Consider the following 22,296-nt stretch of genomic DNA (forward strand, 5'->3'; position numbering starts at 1 on the left):
AATCATCCACTTAAATGACCTTTAACTTATTATCTCCTTGAATATAACATTGTTATAAAGATAAGAAAGCTTTCACACTGATACTCCCTGTATATTTATCATTTACGATAAATATTTTATGGATACGGCAATTTCGTGAATTTTTACAATAAATGAAAAGAAATTTTGCTTTAAATTAGCTACGAAAATTGTTACAAAAGGCATTTTCGCAATAAATGAAAACAAAGTTGCGTTAAATTAAGTACAAATATTATTACGCAAAAATTTTGAACTGGGAATTTTTTTTATTAAATTAAAGGACGCACAACAGCGAAATGTTTCAAACAAATTTCTATTCGATCTCAATTTCATAAAACGTTTATATAATTCATAAAAATGACAATTTTGAATATAAGATCGATTATAGTATTTTAGATGAAAAATTTATTCTAATTCATGGTCTAGAATATAAATTAATTTGTTCGTTATGAGCGGTTTTGATTTTTAATACAGACAGAGTGTAAACTTGCATATTTCGAGAAAATTTTGTAATGATTAAGTCTGAAATATTGGTTTTTCATTACCTCGAACTCATTCCAAAATTGAGGAAATAAAATGGAATATAAACGTGTTCATTTTAGAAATGTAAGTAATGAAGTTTTTTCTTGTAGACAAAGAATGAGGAATAAATGACATTTTAAAGCTATTTATCTGCTATCAAGAATAATTATAATATCTAAGAAAAGAGTTATTTTGGAAACAGTGCACATAAATAACAGGAAAATTTTACGTTCGTCGAGGGATTGGAGTTATCAACTTAAGGGTCACCTTGATATGCCCCTTTGGGTTACGAGAATTACCATATATGAAAATTGAATACCAGTTTTTGTTTAGAATAATCGAAGATCCCGATTTGAAGATCTCCCCTCTCTTGGTCAATAAACACCCAAACTAGGCAGTCGCAGAGAATACCTAGTGATTGAACTAGAAGGGGGACCACTTGTTGGAGTTGCACCGCCAACGAAGGCGCAATTTTGTAGTTTACTGAGTTGATCCATCAAAAATTATGGCGAACTATCACAAATTGGAAGCCAAAACAGTGGACGATTTGAAAGACATCGCAAATAAAATAAGAATACATTCCATAGCATCAACACAAGCGGCAAAATCCGGGTGAGTTTAATCATTTTGTAAAAAAATGCACCATCATCTTGATCAATATTTGACTTTACAATAACCTACGTTCATTCGATTCAATGGAACATCAAATAGGTTCAATTCCAGTGAAAATCTTGGGTGATTTAAATCTATTATCATTGAAATTTCATAGGATTCTTAATTTCCTTTTGCACCCTTGAACCGGTGGCACTATTTTGGAGGGGGTTAGATAATTATTTAATATCACGTGATACCGGTACTTTCGAATTTGAAGTTGAAAGTTGTGTACCATTAAGTTTATAGCCTAAAGAGGATTTAGAAAGGATTATAATTAATTACAAAATCCTTATAAGCTGAATAATTCAAGGAACAATCAAATCCGTCAACCCATCAGTTCGTTATTGTAATTGTAATGTGTAAATTTCAACCTTTGCACACATCATTCGAAAATTATTCACCGAAATATTTTATGAATAATGCCAAACAATTATTTAATTTTTGGGTTTTTTGTCTTATAGGTATTGTTGGAAATACCTACAAAAATACATTTCCAATAATTCAATACTATTCAAATAATAATAATAATAATTAAATAATTGAAAATGTGGTATTTCCATAAATACCTATAAGACAAAAAACTCAAAAATTAAATAATTTTTATATTATTTTTCAGTGATATTTCTTCAAAAAAATGTATGTATGTGGTATGGTTGGGTTTAATAATTACTGGTAATTACTAGAAATTCCGTTTCTTGCATAATATATACCACTGCACACCACAAGTGATAAGAGATTCCCGCTTATCAGGAGGAAAAATTTTTGAACGCTTATCCCAAACCATTCGAAATTTTATCTAGTAGATTTTGTTGATTATAAAATTAAACGTTACAAGGGAACCATATTTTCCTTATGATTTTTTTCCATGAAGAACATAAATTGTAATGAATGCTAGATTGCGCATCCACCATATTCGTTCATCGTATGGAATTTCACAGTTTGTGCTTATCAGAAGGAATTTTTTGAATGGAACATTCAAAATCTTATCAAATGAATCTTAGTTATAAAACTAAGCTCCATGATATTTTCCTCCTAAAGATTTTCCTTATAAAGAAAATCAAAAGTATTATCAACATCCTTTGGCGCATCCACCATAATCGATTATTATTTGGCTTGCACGATTTCTTCAAGAATTTTAATGGATTCGAAAGAGCAATTAATGAACTTTCTTCCATTAAAAGAAATGGTGTCAATTATTTGACGATTAAAATAATAGAGAAATAAATATGTGCCTCGTTTTCGCTGAGCTCGAAAATTGACCTTCACACTACCAATAATAAGCAAATATTATTTCTGCAAATAAAATAATCACATCCATTTCTATTTACAGACATCCAACATCATGCTCCTCAATCGCAGAAATTTTGTCTGTGTTATTCTTCAACACAATGAGATACAAAGTATCTGAACCAAGAGATGCATCAAGTGATAGATTCGTTCTTTCCAAAGGTCATGCTGCACCAGCCCTCTACGCAGCTTGGGCTGAAGCTGGCCTCTTCCCAGTGTCAGAATTGAAGAACCTGAGGAAATTTGGATCAGACTTAGAAGGACATCCAACTCCTCGTTTGAATTTCATCGATGTAGGAACTGGGTCTTTGGGGCAGGGCTTGGCTATTGCCAATGGTATGGCGTATGTTGGTAAAAACTACGATAAAGCAAACTATAGGTAAATAACGTTGTTGGAAATTAATCTTTAAAAATCGAAATTTCGTGAATAACAATTTAATTTGATTTGTTGCAATTACTTTCAGAGTATACTGTCTGATTGGAGATGGTGAGAGTGCAGAAGGTTCAATTTGGGAATCCCTAGCATTCGCAAGCTACTACAAACTAGACAATCTCTGCGTTATCTTCGATGTCAACCGTTTGGGACAATCAGAACCAACAGCTTTAGGCCACGATCTGGACACATATCGTAAACGCCTTGAAGCCTTCGGTTTCAATCCCATAGTAGTGGACGGTCATGACATCGAACAGCTCGTCAAAGCATTCTATGTAGCCTCCAGCACCAAAGAAAAACCAACTGCTGTCTTGGCGAAAACTTTCAAAGGCAAAAATTTCCCAAAAATCGAGGACTTGGAGAATTGGCACGGTAAAGCTCTTGGAGACCAAGCAGACAGAGTCGTCCAACATTTGCAAGGCCTTTTGAAGAACCCAAATGCACAAATCCACCCCTTGAAACCTCTGAAAGATGACGCACCAGTGGTAGACATCACAAACATCAAACTTGCCAGTCCTCCTTCATACAAGATGGGAGAATTGGTAGCTACAAGAAGTGCTTATGGCTCAGCTTTGGTTAAAATAGCCAAATCAAACCCACGTGTTATAGCTCTTGATGGTGACATGAAGAACTCAACATTTTCGGAAAATCTGAGGAAGTATGACCCCACCAGATACATCGAATGTTTCATCGCTGAACAAAGTTTGGTTGGAACCGCCATCGGAGCTGCGTGCAGAGATAGAACAGTGGCGTTCGTCTCCACTTTTGCCACCTTTTTCACGAGAGCGTTTGATCAGGTGAGTTCAAGTTTTGGCTAAGGTTCGAATCTACGAAATACCAAATTTCTTTTTATGTTGCGAGCATATTTTTTAATGATAGCATATATATTGATTATCTAATTGTTTTATGGGGATAAATTTTATTTGAACGACTTTCAATTCTCCTTTTTTTATATAGCTTCGTATGGGAGCAATTTCACAAAGCAACATCAACGTGGTTGGAAGTCATTGTGGTGTTAGTATAGGAGAAGATGGCCCAAGTCAAATGGGTCTAGAAGATTTGGCATTGTTTAGAAGCATTCCAGGCTGTACGGTCTTTTACCCAGGAGATGCAGTATCTACTGAAAGAGCCATTGAGCTGGCAGCCAACACTAAGGGTATTACCTTCACAAGAGTCAGCAGACCAGCAACTCCTATTCTCTATTCCAACGATCAAGTTTTTGAGGTGAGTTTGGACACAAGCACATCATTCATCATTTCACCTCCAGTGAAGATAAATCTTCATGTTGTTTGACTGCACCAACCTTGAAAAAAGGAATATTTGCTTAGTTTCACTTAATATATAATTTGATATGACACTAACAATATATTCATAAGGACAAGAGAATCCAAAGAGAACTTCTTTTCTTTCGTAGATGCATACACATAAAATCTTTCTGGAGTGACAGTTGTTGTACTTCAATATTGAGGTACTATACAATACTTATTGTAATGATTAGAGTTCATTTTTGGGGTTTTTGTCAAATGACTTATTAACAAGTTTCCTCAACAAGCTGTGACGTCACTGATGACGTGCTTCTGTGAAGAAATCACGTCATCTGAGTACGACTGACAGTTTAATGTGTTTTTGAAGGGAAATGTTAAGCCAAAAAAATACAGTAAGGTATTCTGATATATTTTGACTCTACTTTCATTTTCAGATTGGAAAAGCTATGATCCACAGAAAGACTATGAAAGATCAAGTACTGATCATTGGGGCTGGTGTAACTTTACAAGAAGCTTTGAATGCTTCAACAGAATTGGCCAAAGGAGGTGTAGGTGCAAGAGTGTTGGATCCCTTCACCATAAAACCAATCGACAAAGACGGAATCATCAAGAACGCAAAAGAATGCGGTGGACTTATACTTGTGGTCGAAGACCATTACCCAGAAGGTGGTTTGGGAGAAGCTGTACTCTCAGCTGTAGCTTTGGAAAGGAACATAATCGTGAAACATCTTGCAGTTCAAGAGGTGCCAAGATCTGGACCTCCAAATGTGCTTATTGACAATTATGGTCTCTCAGCCAAGAAGATTGTTAATGCTGTCAGAGAACTGATCAAATTGTACTAAACAATAACTATTTCCAAAAATTTCGTATTGTAATTTTTGAACATTCCAGATTAAATGTTGGTGAATTTTATAGGAGAGTTCTATTTTTAAATAAAAATCTGTTGATTAGTTTAATTTTTTATTGGCAATAAATTATTTCGTGAGTTGTGTATTCTAGTCTTTTTTTTTATTACAGAAATTGTTTTATCACATAATAAAAAGGATAGGGGACCTGAAGTAAATATATTTCAATGGATTAATCTCATTACTCCAGAAAAAAAAACTAGAAATATCGAATCACTTCATAAAATTTAATAATGATTGATTCAAAATGAATTAACATTTCTAATAAGACTATGCTTTACTGAAATAATATAATTGATCAATTCAATTGATATCAAAATGAAAATAGTGTGAAATATGTTGATAGAAATGTATGTTACTAAGTAACAATCATTAGGTTTTATTCACACCTTTGGCATATCCATATCAGACTTGCTATCAAATTAAGATAAAGCAAACTCTTATTTTCAATTTCCGGCAATTCAAATATATGTCGTGAATACTTAGTTTGGTCAACTGAGATCTCCATTCATTCAAAATTAGAATGTTTGAATAATGGTATAATTTGGAAGGAATTATCATTTTGAAAGAAAAAATCGCTCACTATACAAGATCAAAAATGGAAGAAAAAAGGCTGAAAGAGTTGGCGATGTGAAAAAAGTAATAATTTTCATTTTAGGAATAAAAAAAATATATATTGTTATATAAACATATAAAAAATGAAAAAATAATCGAATAGGATCTAGATATGCCTAATTTTTTTTATAAGCGGCAAATCTAAAAAAAAACTCTATATAAAATAAAGTAATTAAAGAGCAGTTTTTTTTTCAAAAATTCTGAAAGTCCGCACGTGATGTTTTTGTTTCCCTAGGGAGAATACAGGTTGGTTACCATATTTCCGTATACAAAACTGATATCGTTTATTTCAAACAGATTTCCGGTATATTCACATAGAAATACAATAAACGATATCGAAAATTTGATGTGGTAGTTAGGTTTCCATAGACCGTTTATCAATTCGAAATAGGGAAAATTTGATTTACTTGTTTCCTTATTTTCTCTTATATTAAAGTGTTTTGCGGAAACAAAATCAGTATTGTCCTAGTGCCCTAAGTGTAAACATCGGATTGTAAATCGTTGTCTAGTTATTATAACAGTAAGTTAAATTTTTAAAATATCGCATCACCATAATTCAACTTTTCATCTGCTTCCGTTTGATTAGCGGATAATTTTAATGAGGTAAGTTTCATTATTCAATATTTTTTTTAACGTTCGAATCTTTTTCGAGGTAGTAAATCAGTCGTTGTATCTCGAAGAAGTTATTGTGAATAATCATAAATATTATTTTCAGAATCCATCGGAACAATTGGTAAGTTTGAATTTGCCAGACGACAATAAAAATGCGATGAATTCAAATCACGTGAAATGCCCTTGAGGTGTAACAAAACATTTTTTTTATTGTTTCGTACGCCTTAATGGCATTTCAAGTGATCAAGTGCTACACATCTCGTCAAATAGGTGAATTGCTGTTTTTTTCTAGTTACCCCATTTTTTTTATTATATCTATCAGGGATTTATTGATATTCACAAGCTTTAGTCGCATTGGATTAGTTTGAGAGGATTACTTGATTTGTCTGGAGAGTGTACAGAACATTAGATTAGAATAATGTCTGGACATTCTCTGGATTACCTTAAGTAATTCTTTACTAAAAGAGAGAATGGAGATGACAATAAAGAGATATAAGTAAAAAGGTAAATGATTCTCTGTAGAGAGAAAAATAGTTTTGAGAAAATCACACGTAATACGATTTCAATTCCTATTTAACCGTTATTGACGTAAGGTGGCGCCAGTGGTGATTACCAATTTTCAGAAATATGGATATGACAATCATTTGATTAGATCTTAGATTACACGTTTAAAATTTTTATAATGATAAATCAATTGATTTCAAATTGTTATATAACTTGAACATGTTGTGAAGACCATTTAGGCTGAAAATTACTAGCAGAAATAATCTATGTTCTGCGGTTTCTGTTGAAAATAAAAATCTCTTTTAAATATACGATAATATATGTACCTGACCAAATCAACCCTAGAATAATGGGACCTAACCTTTGAATAAACAAAAAAAAACGAAAAAAAAATCGGTTTCAGTGAAAATATTATTGGAGTGCCATGCAAGTTTTTCAATTTTCCGACGAAAGTTTTCGTACACAGAAAAACGGTAAAAATCGATACATGCGATTCTGTGATAAAAATTTACGGGTTATCCAGGTTATCATAGAAAAAACTACACCCATGTTTCTGATTCTTCAAATGGCTAAATGAAGTCCTTCAAACATTCGTGGGCGAGCCGAGAGTGCTTGGATGTGAAAAAATAATTTCAACTCGAATCGATTACGATCATGTGTTACTTAAAAACTATAAAAAACAATGAGGGAAGCAAATTCGGTAGTGATATTGTAAATGAGTTAGTTAGTGAAAAAATTCAGGCTCATATCATTCTATTGATTTTTCTCAAACATTGGTTGAACCAATCACAGAGTTAATACTATTTTTAAAGGGTGAGGTAGTTGGATTTTATAAATTTTCGAAAACAGTAACTACGTTCAAAAGTAACGCAATAATAATTGCCCAGCAATAGTTTTTTTCGTGAACAAGTGAAATAAGTTCAACCAATGCAAGTGGCAACTTTATTCCGTGAGTCGACCTCTCTACTTGGGGCCAGTATGGAAGGCAATGGGGGCTCCTCCGACAATGGGTCGTCAGGTTTGGGCCAAAATGTACCCATGTCCTACGACTCTTATGCTCATCCTCTCAATTTTTCCAACAAATACAAGATGTAAGTCCATATTGATACGAATAATATTGCTTTTCTTCGAGCGAAAACGATACCTTTAGTAAAATTAGAATAATCACAAATAAAGTCCTATTTATTCAAATAACGATTCGACTTATTCGTAAATAAGCTAGCATATGTGTTTCTATTCTTCTTGAAAATAATCAACTATTGGTTTTTCGTTCCTTCAATTCATTTCAAGTATACATCAAACTATCCTACGTAGAAATAGTTTTCCCGGTAAGTTTTCACTTAAGAGGAAAATCGATTTCAATGAAAATAGTAGGTATCGTTTTTTAACGACGTCATTCATTGTTGGTACTATTAATTTTTTAGTTTTATTAATGAATAAAAATAGAGTAATTAGCTTTTTCGAATGAAATCGTTATTTTATTGTCATTTTGAAAATCACAAAGTAGTTAATCGATTTTTTGCCATTCGCTCTAGAAAAGGTGGCTGAAAGGACATCAAAACACCTACCTAATGAACACAAGTCTGAGATTGATTTTTCTTCAAATTTACTTTTTCACATTGCTTATAGTGCGCTATGAAAATGTAAACATTTAGGAATCGTTATAGAAAACAAGTTTGAATGAAAAATTATATGATAAAATTGAATTTTGTGATTTCAAAATCAAAGTTTCACACCATATGGGGAAAATGATGAAAATCGAAAAATTCGCGCTTTTTGGTTACTGGAAAAACAATTAAAATATTTTCAAAACCAGTTGCGTTCTATTAACCATTTCGAATTTACCACGAGATCTGATTAATAACTGACAGATCGTTCAAAAAAAATTTATACTGACGTATTTATAAGTGCCGATATAAATTGTTTTGTAATCGCTTTTAAACAACAAACAACGCATTGTATTCCAACATGGATTAAATTGAGGGATGTATGTTGACTATAGCTCATTGAATTTAATGAATAGAGTATTAAATAGCATTTAAACTACATACAATAGATAAATATCAGGCAATTCGGTGGTAAACCATTATCGTACCTCGTAGAAAAGAAGCGTTTTCACTATCAGTTGTTCAACAAGGATGTTTAATAAGGATAATGAAATATTTCAGGGAAAAGTTGTACGCCAAACGATCGTCGAAAAACCAAATTGAAAATGTTGCGTTCCCTATTTAATCCTGCTAGATAAAAAAAAAATGCAAACTGATATCGCATTTTTTTTAGTAACATGAAACTAGAGCCGCAGGATGATGGGTACGAAACAGGCGCTGATATGTTGATGTCGAATGGTAATTTGGTGAAATGCGAAAAGATAGAAGATCCTTACAGCTTTATCGACGACGACCCTATACCCATGCTTCCCTCTGTTCAGCATCATGGCCCCCCACCTTCTAACATGATGGGCCCCATGCCTGTTATGAACAATCAATTGATGGCCCAACCGAAGAAGCGGGGCAGAAAGAAAAAGGTCAAACTTGAAGAGTGAGTAATCCTGCCATTGTTTTCTCGATTCTTTTTTTGCATTATTTGATTTTTAACCGGTTTCGGGTATTCACCATGAAACTGGTGCGTTTTTTGTTTTGGCCATTTTCTTATTATTTTTTACGTTGATTTTTGCAGCAACTGATTTTTTCTTTAATAAAGAATTTTCGGTAGGCCCGAGTTTGGTCAAGAAATGACTGGTGGCTTACCTCGGCCTATAAAGGAACGTAAAAAACACGATAGATTCAACGGGATGCCTGAAGAAGAGGTTTCTAAGAGAACGCTTCCTGACCACATCACTGACAATTTAGATATTGTTATTGTAAGTTCCTTAAACTCGACGTTTTTCGCCTTCATACTAAAAACCCAATTCCAACGTTTTAGATTGGGATCAATCCTGGACTTTTTGCTGCTTACAAGGGACATCATTACGCTGGTCCAGGCAATCATTTTTGGAAATGTTTATATCTGGCAGGACTGACTAGTCAGCAGATGTCTGCAGACGAGGATTACAAACTGCTACAAGTTGGTATCGGGTTTACCAACATGGTTCAGCGAGCTACCAAAGGAAGCGCTGATTTAACAAGAAAGGAGATCAAGGAAGGATGTCAGATATTACTTGAGAAATTGAGGAAGTTCCGCCCCAAAATAGCGGTTTTCAACGGCAAACTGATATACGAGGTGTTTTCGGGAAAGAAGGATTTCAAATTTGGTCGACAGCCAGAGCTTGTAGATGGAACCAACACGGTAAGTTATTAAATATTATGTCATTTTGAATCTCATTCAAATAAAACGAAATTCTATAAAATCAAGCATTGAAACTTTAGAAAACGCTCCAAATGTTCAAGGTTTGAATATAACAAACTCTCATTAAGTTAGAACACGCTAAAACATGGTTGATTCGTTAATTTCATCAGTTGCTTTACCCATAACTGATTCGTCAATTTTAAAGGCTGTTAAAGAGGGAATCTTTAGGATATTGAATCTAATGGATTCAAACTGCATGATTTTTCAATTTAATGCAACTTATTTGATTTTGAAACACTCTTTATGATGGCCATTCGAGACCTCTTCTAAATTCAAAGGTGATGGCTCACGTCTTGTTGCTAGATTAGATAAAGGTACTTTATCCTCATCACCATAAGTGAAATGGTCTTTGGTTTGGGATTGTGTTTTTTCTTCTAAAGTCGTCTCTATTTGCAGCCTGTCAGTCAAACTCTTAATTTCATTTCGTAATGTTGATTTGCTATAAAGTACAAATATATTTTCTTGGCTGTTTGTAGACATTGACTGTTATCCCGGAAATTCCAAATATTTGCCTGGGTTTTCTAAATACGGTACCATACTTGTCATTAATGAACGGCGCTCTTTTATCCCAAAAAATAAACTTTTAACCATTTCCTTACTTTATATAATGACTTTCCAATTTGCTGATCATGAATCGTAGTGTATTTTCAGCTATAACTAGTGTTGCATCTTCGTCCGTAACTTATGAGTGGTTTATTGCTTTCTGGGACGTTTCAAAAGACGTTTGCGCTTTTATTGTCTATTATACAATTTTAATATTGAATCCCGTAGATCTTGCATGGAAAATCCCGCAAATTTGATCTCGCAGAATTTCAGAGGAATCCCGCATTTGCATATATGTATCAATTTAATATTCCTTTTTTGAAACTGCTTTTAAGAATTGTTGTTGTTTTCAGCATGTCTGGGTAATGCCCTCTTCGAGCGCAAGATGTGCCCAGCTTCCAAGGGCAGCGGACAAGGTACCATTCTACGCTGCATTGAAGAAGTTTCGCGATTATTTGAACGGCGTCATAACAGAAATCGACGAATCAGAGATGGTTTTCTCTGAGCCGAGGGTAAAGTCTTTCTATGAGGCAGAACCCAAGTTAGACATATTCTCTCCCGAATTGACAGATATAAGTAACGAAATGATGAAGAACGGAGAGGGTATGGTAATGCCCTGCAAGAAGAAGCGTGGACGGCCTAAGAAGATAAAAGTGGAGGGTGAAACTCCGCCTGTTAAACCGGTTCGTAAACCTCCGGTTCATAATAATAACTGTGATTTTCCAAAGAAGAAACGAGGAAGGCCTAAAAAAGTTAAAGTCGAGAGTATGGAAATGACCGGCATAGAAAACGGATCCAACAATATTTCACAATGTTACCCAAACTCATCACCTCTGCAGTCGCCAACTAACTTCTATCCAGTTGGGCCAGCACCTACCCCACCTAGCAATATGAACTCTATGTACGCCCCCCAGAATCAGCTACCCTACTCCCAAAGTCCTCGTCCTCACTATAGTCAATCTCCGAGACCTCGATCGCAACCTTTCACTCACTCAGACCTGAGTTCAGAAATTAGCGCAGCAATAAGTTCAGAACATCTAGGTTCGCCAGGGTCGCCAAGTTTAGGACCACCAGACTTCGAACCACCGACGAATATGACTCAGGATGAGGTGGAAGGCCGTTTGAGCAGTCCAGCACCGTCAACAAATAGTGAACAGCAACCTCACTGCTCTTATAATACTTTCAATGTTGAACAGCAACAGCAGTCGGATAATCATTATATAGCACCTCGTCAACAAGATATTGCATCGAAAAGCCTGTCTGGCTTAGAATCCTTAGTAGATCAAATTCCCAGCATAACAGAAGGAGAGTCTCAAATTGGCCAAGAAGTTTCAGATCAATACTCGAACCAGTTCGATAACTACAGTGTTGCTTCTCGGGGCAGCCCTGCTCCCTACGACTACCCGACTAGCAGTGGTTATCCCATATATCCTACTCCCACCTGGGGAAGCCATTACGATCCAGTTCCGTTACCATATCCTCATGTACCATACCCTCAATCGTATACCCCAAGTTTTCACATGGCAAGTCCAAACTATCCGTACTATGGTTACCCTCAACCAGCTCCAGCACATCCTCCAGGTTATCCACCCTATCTGGGAGGCTTTTGATCGGTTTCCTTCGATGTATTTTCATGTTGTGTACCTGTACCATATGTTCAGCTAGTACCTAGCAAGTCTGTCAGCTTGCGTACAGTTGGTCATTTGCAATTTGACATCAACAGAGACTTGCACAGGGTAAATGGTGATATTTTTTTGTCATAAGTATTTTCTCTAAAACTTTTTAATGTTAGGTAGGCCAAGGGTTTTGTGCATTATTCAACATTGAGATCTCAAGTATGAATGTATTTTGAATGTGTGATTTTATTGTTATAGTTGTAGCTCATGTCATTCATTCAAGTAAAAACATTTGTTATACTTTGTATTTTCTTTTATGGACCTTCGACTTTCAATAAAAAACAAAACATCCACTGATTTTTGTGTTCCACTTGATTCATAGCACCCATATTCACATGAAGTTTCAGCATCAATGATTCGCAGACTTTTCATCTTTATCCAAAAGTAAATTATGAAATAGAAACTAAAAACAATGGGTTGAAACATGAAATTATAATTAAATGGAATATATCAAAAATTAGCCATAAATGGAGTGTACACTATCAGAGAAACTCAAACTTAGGTGATATAAGTAAAAAAGTAGCTAGTTGTATTTCCAAATTAAACCTGCGATTCAAAACTGAGTGTTGAATCTGTTGTTAAATCCTTTAAAAGATATTTGACGAGAATGTCATTTCACTCATACATTTGTTTGGGGGGAATCCCCTGTATAACCAGAATGCTATCCAGCAATTTTACCTAATAAGGTGTCAGTGTTGTATAGAATTGGCCTAACAATACGATAAAAGTAGAAGAGATATGAATAAGATGATGATTTCGAGACGAAGATTTGAAAGTAGGGATGTACTATCTATCCTCTTCCTTCGCTGATTTACATTCTTTATGCTTTTTCTTTCCAACATATTGATATTCTATTCTCAGCACTGTATTAGGCCAATTGAAAAGACTATATGATGTTTAGTCAATACCAATCTTCAAACGACTGTGACCGACGAAAAACTCGAAAAAGTTCACAAAATAATTTTGAATTACCTTAAAATGAAGTTGATTGAGATAGCAGACATTGTGAAAATATCATCTGAACGTGTAATCATATCATTCACGAATATTTGTACATAAGAAAGCTGTGTGCAAAATGGGTGCCGCGCGAGTTTACAATCGATCAAAAGCAACGTGTTGATGATTCTGAGTAGTGTTTGAACCTGTTTAAGTGCGATAAACCTGAATTTTTGAGTTGATATGTGACAATGGATGAAACATGACTCCATCATTCCACTTCGGGGTCTAATCGACGTTCAGCTGAGTGGATTGCACACGATGAACCGAATCCAAAGCGCAGAAAAACACAAACGTCAGCTGGCAAGGTTATGGCATCAGTATTCTGGGATGAGCAATGTATAATATTAATTGATTACCTCCAAAAGAGCCAGACCATCAACAGCGAATATTATATAGCGTTATTGGATCGTTTAAAGGATTAAATCGTTAAAAAACGGCCACATTTGAAGAAAAAAAAGGTGCTGTTTCATCAAGATAATGCGCCGTATCACAAATCAATAAAATAATGGCAAAATTGGGCCTTCGAATTGCTTCTGCATCCACCGTTTTCGCCAGATCTGGCCCCCAGCGACTTTTTCCTGTTCTCAGACCTCAAAAGAATGCACGTTGGAAAGGAATTTAGCTCCAATGAAGAAGTAATCGCCGAAACTGAGGCATATTTTGAAGCTAAAGACAAATCGTACTACAAAAATGGTATTGAAAAGTTGGAAGATCGCTATATCGCCTTCGAAGGCAACTATGTTGAATAATAAAATCGAATTTTGCCAAAAAATTGTGTTTTACTATGGTAGACTGGGGACTTTTCAATTGGCCTGTTAAATGAAAACAAATATTTGTTTTCATTACTCATTCAACTGCTATCTTTTGAGTAAGTAATAAACTTATTATTTAATTGTAAAAAATACTTTGATCTATTATGTTATTAGTATAGCAATCTATTGGAGGTTGGAATTTAATGTTGTTTTGAATGACTAAAGGTATGAGTGCTCCGTTATTTCAGAACTCTTTCTAGTATATTTCAAAAATATTTTTTTTGTTAAATTAATGTATCAATCTTAAAGTCTATTCTATGAAGATGCTAATATTTTTTTACTTTGAAAGGAAATGTCTAAAACCAGAAAGGGTATGGAACTTTTCTATAGGTAAGTAAAAACATTTCTATAATTTAAAATTTAATACAGAAATACAGACTGGAAGAAAATGTTTTAAAACCCTGCTAGGAATGATACGAGCTGATAAATGCACATATAAGGAATAATTCAACAAGTGACGCTGTAAAATAATACAAGTATCATCAGTTGTCTTTTGGTACTTGCTGCCTTATTCAAATAATAAAATACTAGTGATTATCAATTAATCAAAATAGCCCTCATATTGTCGCAGATAAACAGGCCCCTTTAAAAAAATGCTATAAAATAAAAATATTGCTATCTTAAAATAAATATTAAAATTGCATAGAGAGGAAAGCTGTAAGTTGGCAATATAAAGTAGAAACGTCCTACATACTTCTGATGATAATAAAAGATTGTATCATCAGAAACACGAGTCAATATACGTTCTACATTGTTAGTAAATTCGAGATCTACTACATAATTCAGTCATACAATAAATAGTAAAAATACCGTGTGTTGTGTGTCAGAATCATTTGATCAATCCTTCAAACTTTATCTATCTAAAACTTGACACATTAATCTAATGAAACCGGTAAAATTGAATCTAAAAGACAAGTCAACTAAGATGAATACTAAAACTCGACAACCGTTTTTTTCAATTTTATCACATAACTTATTCAAATTCAACAGGTCAGTTAACAACATTAATTTAACAAATTCAATATAAAAACTTTTCAGAAAATTCTAAGGCAATATCGATATGAGTGCAAATGAACAATTGGATTTGTGTTTTGAAGGCACAGTAAAACTCGTGATAAATAATTGTTACAAATTTTCTTTGGCTTCTCTTATTGGCTGAATTAGGAAAGAATAGGCTAATACTGCAGAAAAATGTTGGATGCACGAAAAATTATTGTGGCTTCAAACACACCAACTGTTCATTAATGAATGATTCTAGTTTTCATCTAATCCCCTTAATACAACGAGAAGACACCAATTGGGAATTAGATAATACTACTTCATTGTAATTTGAGGGTATGGTCCGTATATCACTTTGGTTACTATGGTTAGTAAGTTGGTGGTCCGTATAAGTCAAATTCCTCAAAAACCGGTGACTATTTCCTCAAACTTGGGTGAGTTATCTGTCACCTGAGCAACCGTACTTTTATTCTGGTTAGGTTCGGTAACCACGCCCACTCCGCTTGACAGTTGTTATTTTAATTTTCAGGTTATTGTTTATGAATATTTTCTATGACATCTAACACTCAAAAACTTTATTATTCTGATTATGAAACAAATATCCTTCAGAGCCATTAAGTTCTATTAGTTATTTACAAATTAAAAGAGATCAATCATTTATAACCTCCAGAATTCTGTCAATAAAAAAATTAATTAACCATTGACAAGTGTCAAGCGGTCTGTAGATACGAAGCAGGTTACCTGACACTGGTAATGGCTCTAAAATTCTCGGCGATATACGGACCATACCCTAAATAAAATTTGAAAAGTTATAAGGTCACTTTCATTGTAAAAAAAAGGAATAACCTTTCTATCAAAATGTTTTTGGTTCAAATGAGGTTATTCTAAAACTATCGTTGGTACCTGTTGTGGAGTGTAAAAAAATATTCATGCGATCACAATATGGGATTTGCTGCAATTGTAAGTGTGACAGATAATCCCGACTCCTTGATGAGGTTGACAATATCTCCATGACTCATGTGCATGATGTCTATATGGTTTACGGCAAGAATGAAGTCACCTACACGAAGCTTTCCACATCGTTCTGCTGGACTATCGTCTATCAAACGACCTATAAGTAAAAGAAATCTAATTTGAGTAATGCATTCGAACAATGGGATTCAAGATAGAATTACGAATTCATCAATCAATAAGTATTGTACTTATATCAACATGAATAATACTGATTAACTCTTATCATGACTAAACTGTTCCAATATCGTAAGTTAAGTTAAAAATAATCAATCAAACAATTTTACGAGTAACTTGAAGTATACACTATCAGGTTTTCATTATGGATTCAACAATCTTTTTTTTTAAGGTTATTAAGATGTAAGTCATAAATTTATTATCATTTTGAGTATGGTCCGTATATCGCCGAGAATTTCAGAGCGGTTACTAATTGTTTTCAATGTTTCAGATAACTTGCTTCGTATATAGGGACCGCTTGACACTTGTCAATAGTTAACTAAATTTTTCATTGACAGAATTTTGCAGGTTATAAATGGTTGATCTCTTTTAATTTGTAAATTGATAGTTCTTAATGGCTCTGGAGGGTATTTGTTTCATAATTAAAATAATAAGGTTTTTGAGTGTTAGATGTCATGGAGAATATTCATAAACAATAATCTGAAAATTAAAATGACAATTACCAACCGGAGTGGGCGTGGTTACCGAACCTAACCAGAATAAAAGTACGGTTGCTCTGGTGACAGATAACTCACCGAAGTTTGAGGAAATAGTCACAGGTTTTTAAGGAATTTGACATATACGGACCACCAACTTACTAACTATAGTAACCTAGGTGATATATGGACCATACCCTTAATAGTGTACTTTAATTTATTGCATTCAAACTAGCAATTAAGTTGAGGTTATAATTGAATGCCATTTTGAATAGGACAATGAATCTATTCAGGCTCAAAAGAACTAACATATTTTATTTTGGAACATGTCGAAATTCACATCATACAAACAATGGTCCAACATTTTAGTATCCTTTTGAAATTTATTTATCATTCACAAAACTAAAAGAATGTTTCATAATATTTTAGACTGAATGAAATATAAAGTAAATGACAATAATTTACTCACCAATTGTCGATCCAATTTTATTGACTGATGATATAATGACGAACCCAAAGCCTTCGTTTTCATTTCGCCTAACAGTAACGTCATAAGTTTCCGTTTGTTGAGGTGCTACTGGTGAAAGGTGAGCAACTGGAGGTGGAGATTGATCATGAAGCCAGGGCATTCCACCCATGCTATAGGGTGCCACTAGGGACTGTGTGGGATATATTCTTCTACGTAAAATAAGGTTCACTTGACCTCGTGTCGCTGCTGCATTTACTAGCTGCACTACCTGGCGGTGAGATGCCTTTAAAACACAATAACCATCTACACGTACTATTTCATCTCCTGTTTGGATCCTACCATCTAAGTCTGCTGAACCACCTGGCACAATATGCCCTACAGCTACCTAAAATAATACACAATCAATTATTATTTATTATCAAGTAACGGTTCTTGATATCGAATTTTTTAAGTCACAGAATTACATGAAAACAAATGGGTTTAACCACTGAAAGATATTCTGTCATTTAGAGTTCTAGAGGTTATAGATCAGAAACAACTTAATTAAAAAGGGTGTATCAACGTACCTGTGATTTATCTTCGATGCCTCCCACAATACGAAAGCCAAAACCAGTCTCTTGCCTGTTCAGAGTTACAGCCATCGTATTGTATTCAATACTTGAGCTTCGAGACATCGATTGCCAAGCATCAAAACTTGCACTTTTCTTCATTCCATTGCTGTCATACGGATCACATGTTTCTAGACTACTTTTTTGGCTGTTACAGCTATAGCATGTACAGTCGTATCGATGAGGAATAGGCATGTACAAACCAAACTTAGAATCGAGTAACGGTGGAGGATATTCGAGTGATTGCTTACTTTGAGAACTATTTTCCGGAATGTCTATATCTATATCTTCATCTGGATTATCGATGAGGGACAGTCTCAATCGAGAGTGATCGTGGTTGAAGCCATCATTGGCGAAATTTTGTTTCATAAATTCGTGACTATTATAATTGAGATCCTTGACAGGTGTTTTTGAGAGACCTCGTGTATCAATCAATGGAGTTTTAGGTCTACTAGGGAGCACTTCTCGAGGTTGAGTGTTGTAGATATCAGCCGTAGGAGTTTTACTTCTATATGTACTTCCAATATCTTTATTCCCAAATCTATTTTCCAACTTTCTAGGCTTATTCCTCAAACTCAAGGGTTTGGCAAGGCAATCTCTTTGAACGACAATCAAAGCTTCATTGTTGAAAGGACAGTTTTTGAGTACTTGCACAACCTCATCATGAGACATGTTAACCAAAGAGATGTTATTGATTTCTAGGAGAATATCCCCCTCCATTAAGTTTTTACATCGTTGTCGATCTAAAATCTTTTTTACACGTTGTCCACAGGCACTATCAGCTATTGTGAAACCAAAACCTAAATTTCCTTTCACTATACCTACACGAACTTCTGTCTTACTTATACCACGATTATTTATACCTTTGAGCAAATCATCAATTTCATCAGTAGTGTCTATAGTACTTTCATCTTCCCTTGATAAATCATCATTCTCCAAGAAGTTGAAATTTGTATCTAACATCCTTTTATCATTCTGCACTTGCTGCAGATGAGAATCAACAGCAATAGTTGTGACAACTTCTGTATTTGGATCATTTGGATCGAAAGGAAGAGGATATCCTCTACAAACTTCAAGTTGCACAGTAGAACCAACACTTATCGATTGGAAGAGCCTGACAATTTGATTATGGGTATAGCCAAGGACACATGTATCATTAACATATACAATAACATCTCCTGTTTGTAACTGTCCATCTAACCATGCAGGTCCATTCGGCACAACAGATTTTATTTGAAGGAATTCCTCAACAGTATCATCACCTCCTACTATAGTGAATCCTAACCCTCTCGAAGACTTAACTAATGATGTTTGAAACCTAGAACAATGAGTCATAATTTAGGTTACCTTCAATTAAAATATAATTGATTATGATTATCATACCTTTGTCCACATAACTCAGATGGATCCTTAGTAAAGGAGGTTTGACTAACAACAGCAGATGCTTGAGAAGCTGCCCTTTTAGCTTGAATTACAGGATTTTCATATTGAGTACGTCTATTTACATGATCAATAAAATAAGTTCCATAGTGCGGATCACTGATTTTTTCCCATCCATAAGGTAGTTCATCATCTAGACAATCCTCAAGAGATTTTTTTTGGAATTTTGATAAGCGGGGATCCAGCCAATGTGAAGTACCAGTAGAATGACTGCAGTAAAAATAAATAACATTTTCTATGAAATTGAACACCCCAGTTCAGTGAAAATTACAGTTAATGCAAATTCAATACCAATTAAATTGAATTGCTACTCACTCGATGAAGTAGACTTCACCACTTTCTGTATAAGCTTTTTCCCACTTAGGGGGAAGAGGTCCTAGTGAATCTGTATCATCATTTGTTTGACTGAAATTATCCTTCTCTTCAAAATAGTTCGTGTTATCAGCATCAACACTATTATTATCAGTTTCCACTCTGAGAGGTTCTGAAAGAGGATTAATTGTGTCACTACTGTGACTCATTTTCAGTCTGAATCACATTCACTAAATCTCGTCCATTATAAAACACACATTAACTGTAGTCACCGTAGCAAGTATTTTCTCCAAAACTGAACTTATTCGATCTTGTATTTCGCAAACAAACAAATCACATGAAAGAAGTAAACAAAAATGCATCAAACGGATCTTTAAATGCTACATATTTCTGGAGCTGTACGGAGATCAATTGATCAAATAAGCACTTTATTGTATCCCATATAATATCAATTTCGTGTTTATGTTTAATGTTTTTCCTGAAACATTAAATCTTATCAGATAATGGGATGCTGTTTCAGTTCTTTTTATGAAATTGAATAGAATACTTGCTGAAATAGGTGCACCATAGAGAAAGAATGCACATAGTTACGTGGTCTCAGTTATGTTCAATAGTAGCCCGAACATTCACCAGTGGCGTGTTCAACAGGTGGAAAGATGATTTATTATTGATGATAATAAACCTAAAATTTGCCATCTGTCTTTGAAAAAGGTCGAAACTAATGGAAAATTCTATGATATTGAGTAGGTAGTAATCGATTAATGTTAATTAATTGCTGAAGGCTATCTAAAATGAAATGTTACTATAGGTATATATGGTTTTGAGAAGCTATACTCTTGAAAGTTATGAACTTAAGGAATTGCAGATTTTCATTTTAATAATTATGCTAATTATTAGCAGATTTATAAAATTATGAAATGTTTTAGATGAAAAGTCTGGGACTGAAAATGTTAAACCTTCAAAACATCCATGCTTTTTAGTTGTAGGCGGAACTATTTCAGCGAAATATTCCACTCATCAGCTTAAATTTATGTGAAGGACACAGTCATGAAGCCAACTCAAGTTTTTCAATTTGCAAAGGGTTAGAGGTTCCACATAGATTTGAAGAGAACATATTTAACACTAAGAATAACTTGAGCGTGCTAGGAAAACTTTTTATGTTTAGTACAGGAATTTTAATGTTTCCTAAACATAAAAATGAGCTTTTTCCTATCTGTTGTAGCATATAATGCTTTGAAAATTTACATTTCCATGCTCCTTCATGTTATATTATGAAAAATGGATAACAATAAAGCTTCAATCCTTTCAATTTTTTTGAATAAAAGAGAAATTTGAATGTAGAATATCTCGAATTTTCAGTAGAATCAATATTTTAGTAAGGTTTAGTAACTAACGGGTGTTTTTTTTCGAGGTATATAACTTTAAGTTGGCATTACTGTTCAAGATGGCGATCGATTTAACAGCTGTCATGTGATTTATTCTCAGTTTGGTTTGGCAATTCATCATGAATATACTCACGCCTGAACAACGCTTGCAAATAGTGCAATTTTATTTCGAAAATAATGGTTCTGTGCGGAATACGTATCGTGCACTACGTCCATTTTATTTTGTTTAGCGATGAAGCGCACTTCTGGTTGAATGGCTACGGCAACAAACAAAACAGCTGCATTTGCAGTGAAGCTAATCCTCAAGTGTATGTCGAAACACCGTTACATCCAGAAAAACTGACTGTTTGGTGCGCTTTATAGGCTGGTGGAATCATTGGTCCGCACTTCTTCAAGAACGATGTTGGCCAGAACGTTACAGTCAATGGTGATCGGTATAGAGCCATGATTACTTACTTTTTCATTCCTGAATTGAACAACCATGATGTCCAGGAGCTGTGGTTCCAACAAGACGGCGCAACATGTCACACAGCTCGTGCCACAATCAATTTATTGAAAAACACGTTTGGTGACCGCCTAATTTCACGTTTTGGACCTGTGAATTGGCCTCCAAGATCTTGTGATTTTACACCGCTAGACTACTTTCTGTGGGGCTATGTAAAGTCATTGGTCTATGCGGATAAGCCACAAACCCTTGACCATTTGGAAGACAACATTCGCCGTGTTATTGCCGATATACGGCCACAAATGTTGGAAAAAATCATCGAAAATTGGACGTCCAGATTGGACTTCATCCGAGCCAGCCGTGGCGGTCATATGCCAGAAATCATATTTAAAATGTAATGCCACAAGATTTTTTTGCGGATAAATAAAATCCATGTCAATCGAATAATCCATCGTTGTTTTATTGCAATTTAAAGTTCTATAGCTCTAAAAAAAACACCCTTTACATTCTTGGAAGCTGTTTACAACTCTGAGCCTCGACTTAATTTCCATCAATCACAAACGCTCAATTTTGAATAACAAAAGGTTTCTAGTTGGAAAAACTGTGAGACAGCACTTGTCGGCAGATTTTTCGAGTTTACCCGCTGCAAAACTTGACAGCTGTTGCCATGAAATAAACACTTTTATACTATAGTATGTTTTTAATACCATAAGACCTTTTTATGAGCATGTTTAATAGGTTGAGTACAAAGAGTATATGTATAATATATTGCTAATAATCTCGC

The 22,296-nt window shown here is 34.4% G+C and overlaps 3 protein-coding genes across 4 annotated transcripts; 2 read left to right on the forward strand and 1 right to left on the reverse strand.

The window, feature by feature from the left end:
* The first annotated feature begins 876 nt into the window (after positions 1-876).
* LOC123686200 (transketolase-like protein 2) lies at positions 877-5,129 on the forward strand. Its single transcript, XM_045626214.1, has 5 exons — positions 877-1,152; positions 2,525-2,860; positions 2,946-3,711; positions 3,872-4,138; positions 4,614-5,129. Exons 1-5 carry the CDS (start codon positions 1,046-1,048, stop codon positions 5,019-5,021), a joined length of 1,884 nt encoding a protein of 627 aa, XP_045482170.1. The 5' UTR covers positions 877-1,045; the 3' UTR covers positions 5,022-5,129.
* Positions 5,130-7,185: 2,056 nt separating this feature from the next.
* On the forward strand, positions 7,186-12,619 carry LOC123686203. 2 transcript variants are annotated; one of them, XM_045626218.1, is made up of 5 exons: positions 7,186-7,906; positions 9,096-9,353; positions 9,516-9,675; positions 9,738-10,100; positions 11,057-12,619. In XM_045626218.1, the coding sequence occupies exons 1-5, from the start codon at positions 7,743-7,745 to the stop codon at positions 12,311-12,313; spliced, it is 2,202 nt and encodes a 733-aa protein (XP_045482174.1). In that variant the 5' UTR covers positions 7,186-7,742; the 3' UTR covers positions 12,314-12,619. The 2 variants fall into 2 exon arrangements, with proteins under 2 accessions (XP_045482174.1, XP_045482175.1); XM_045626219.1 differs by having other exon boundaries at positions 7,191-7,906; positions 9,528-9,675.
* Positions 12,620-14,537: 1,918 nt separating this feature from the next.
* On the reverse strand, positions 14,538-20,238 carry LOC123686472 (membrane-associated guanylate kinase, WW and PDZ domain-containing protein 1). Its single transcript, XM_045626637.1, has 5 exons — positions 19,686-20,238; positions 19,314-19,580; positions 17,889-19,248; positions 17,323-17,707; positions 14,538-16,300 (listed from the first exon to the last, which is right to left on the reverse strand). The coding sequence occupies exons 1-5, from the start codon at positions 19,889-19,891 to the stop codon at positions 16,125-16,127; spliced, it is 2,394 nt and encodes a 797-aa protein (XP_045482593.1). The 5' UTR covers positions 19,892-20,238; the 3' UTR covers positions 14,538-16,124.
* Between the last annotated feature and the right edge of the window lie 2,058 nt (positions 20,239-22,296).

This window comes from Harmonia axyridis, chromosome X (genome assembly GCF_914767665.1).
Source record: "Harmonia axyridis chromosome X, icHarAxyr1.1, whole genome shotgun sequence".
Lineage (NCBI taxonomy): Eukaryota > Metazoa > Arthropoda > Insecta > Coleoptera > Coccinellidae > Harmonia > Harmonia axyridis.

What these genes read in the sequence shown, in the direction of transcription:
- LOC123686472 (XM_045626637.1), bottom strand. Translation starts at nt 19,891, where the DNA reads ATGAGTCACAGTAGTGACACAATTAATCCTCTTTCAGAACCTCTCAGA. An exon ending in GCATCGAAGATAAATCACAG is followed by an intron (nt 17,708 to 17,888) that starts GTACGTTGATAC and finishes GTATTATTTTAG; the next exon opens with GTAGCTGTAGGGCATATTGT. An exon ending in TAAAATTGGATCGACAATTG is followed by an intron (nt 16,301 to 17,322) that starts GTGAGTAAATTA and finishes TTTTACTTATAG; the next exon opens with GTCGTTTGATAGACGATAGT.
- LOC123686200 (XM_045626214.1), top strand. Translation starts at nt 1,046, where the DNA reads ATGGCGAACTATCACAAATTGGAAGCCAAAACAGTGGACGATTTGAAA. An exon ending in ACACAAGCGGCAAAATCCGG is followed by an intron (nt 1,153 to 2,524) that starts GTGAGTTTAATC and finishes TTCTATTTACAG; the next exon opens with ACATCCAACATCATGCTCCT. An exon ending in TACGATAAAGCAAACTATAG is followed by an intron (nt 2,861 to 2,945) that starts GTAAATAACGTT and finishes AATTACTTTCAG; the next exon opens with AGTATACTGTCTGATTGGAG.
- LOC123686203 (XM_045626218.1), top strand. Translation starts at nt 7,743, where the DNA reads ATGCAAGTGGCAACTTTATTCCGTGAGTCGACCTCTCTACTTGGGGCC. An exon ending in TTTTCCAACAAATACAAGAT is followed by an intron (nt 7,907 to 9,095) that starts GTAAGTCCATAT and finishes CATTTTTTTTAG; the next exon opens with TAACATGAAACTAGAGCCGC. An exon ending in AAAAAGGTCAAACTTGAAGA is followed by an intron (nt 9,354 to 9,515) that starts GTGAGTAATCCT and finishes TCTTTAATAAAG; the next exon opens with AATTTTCGGTAGGCCCGAGT.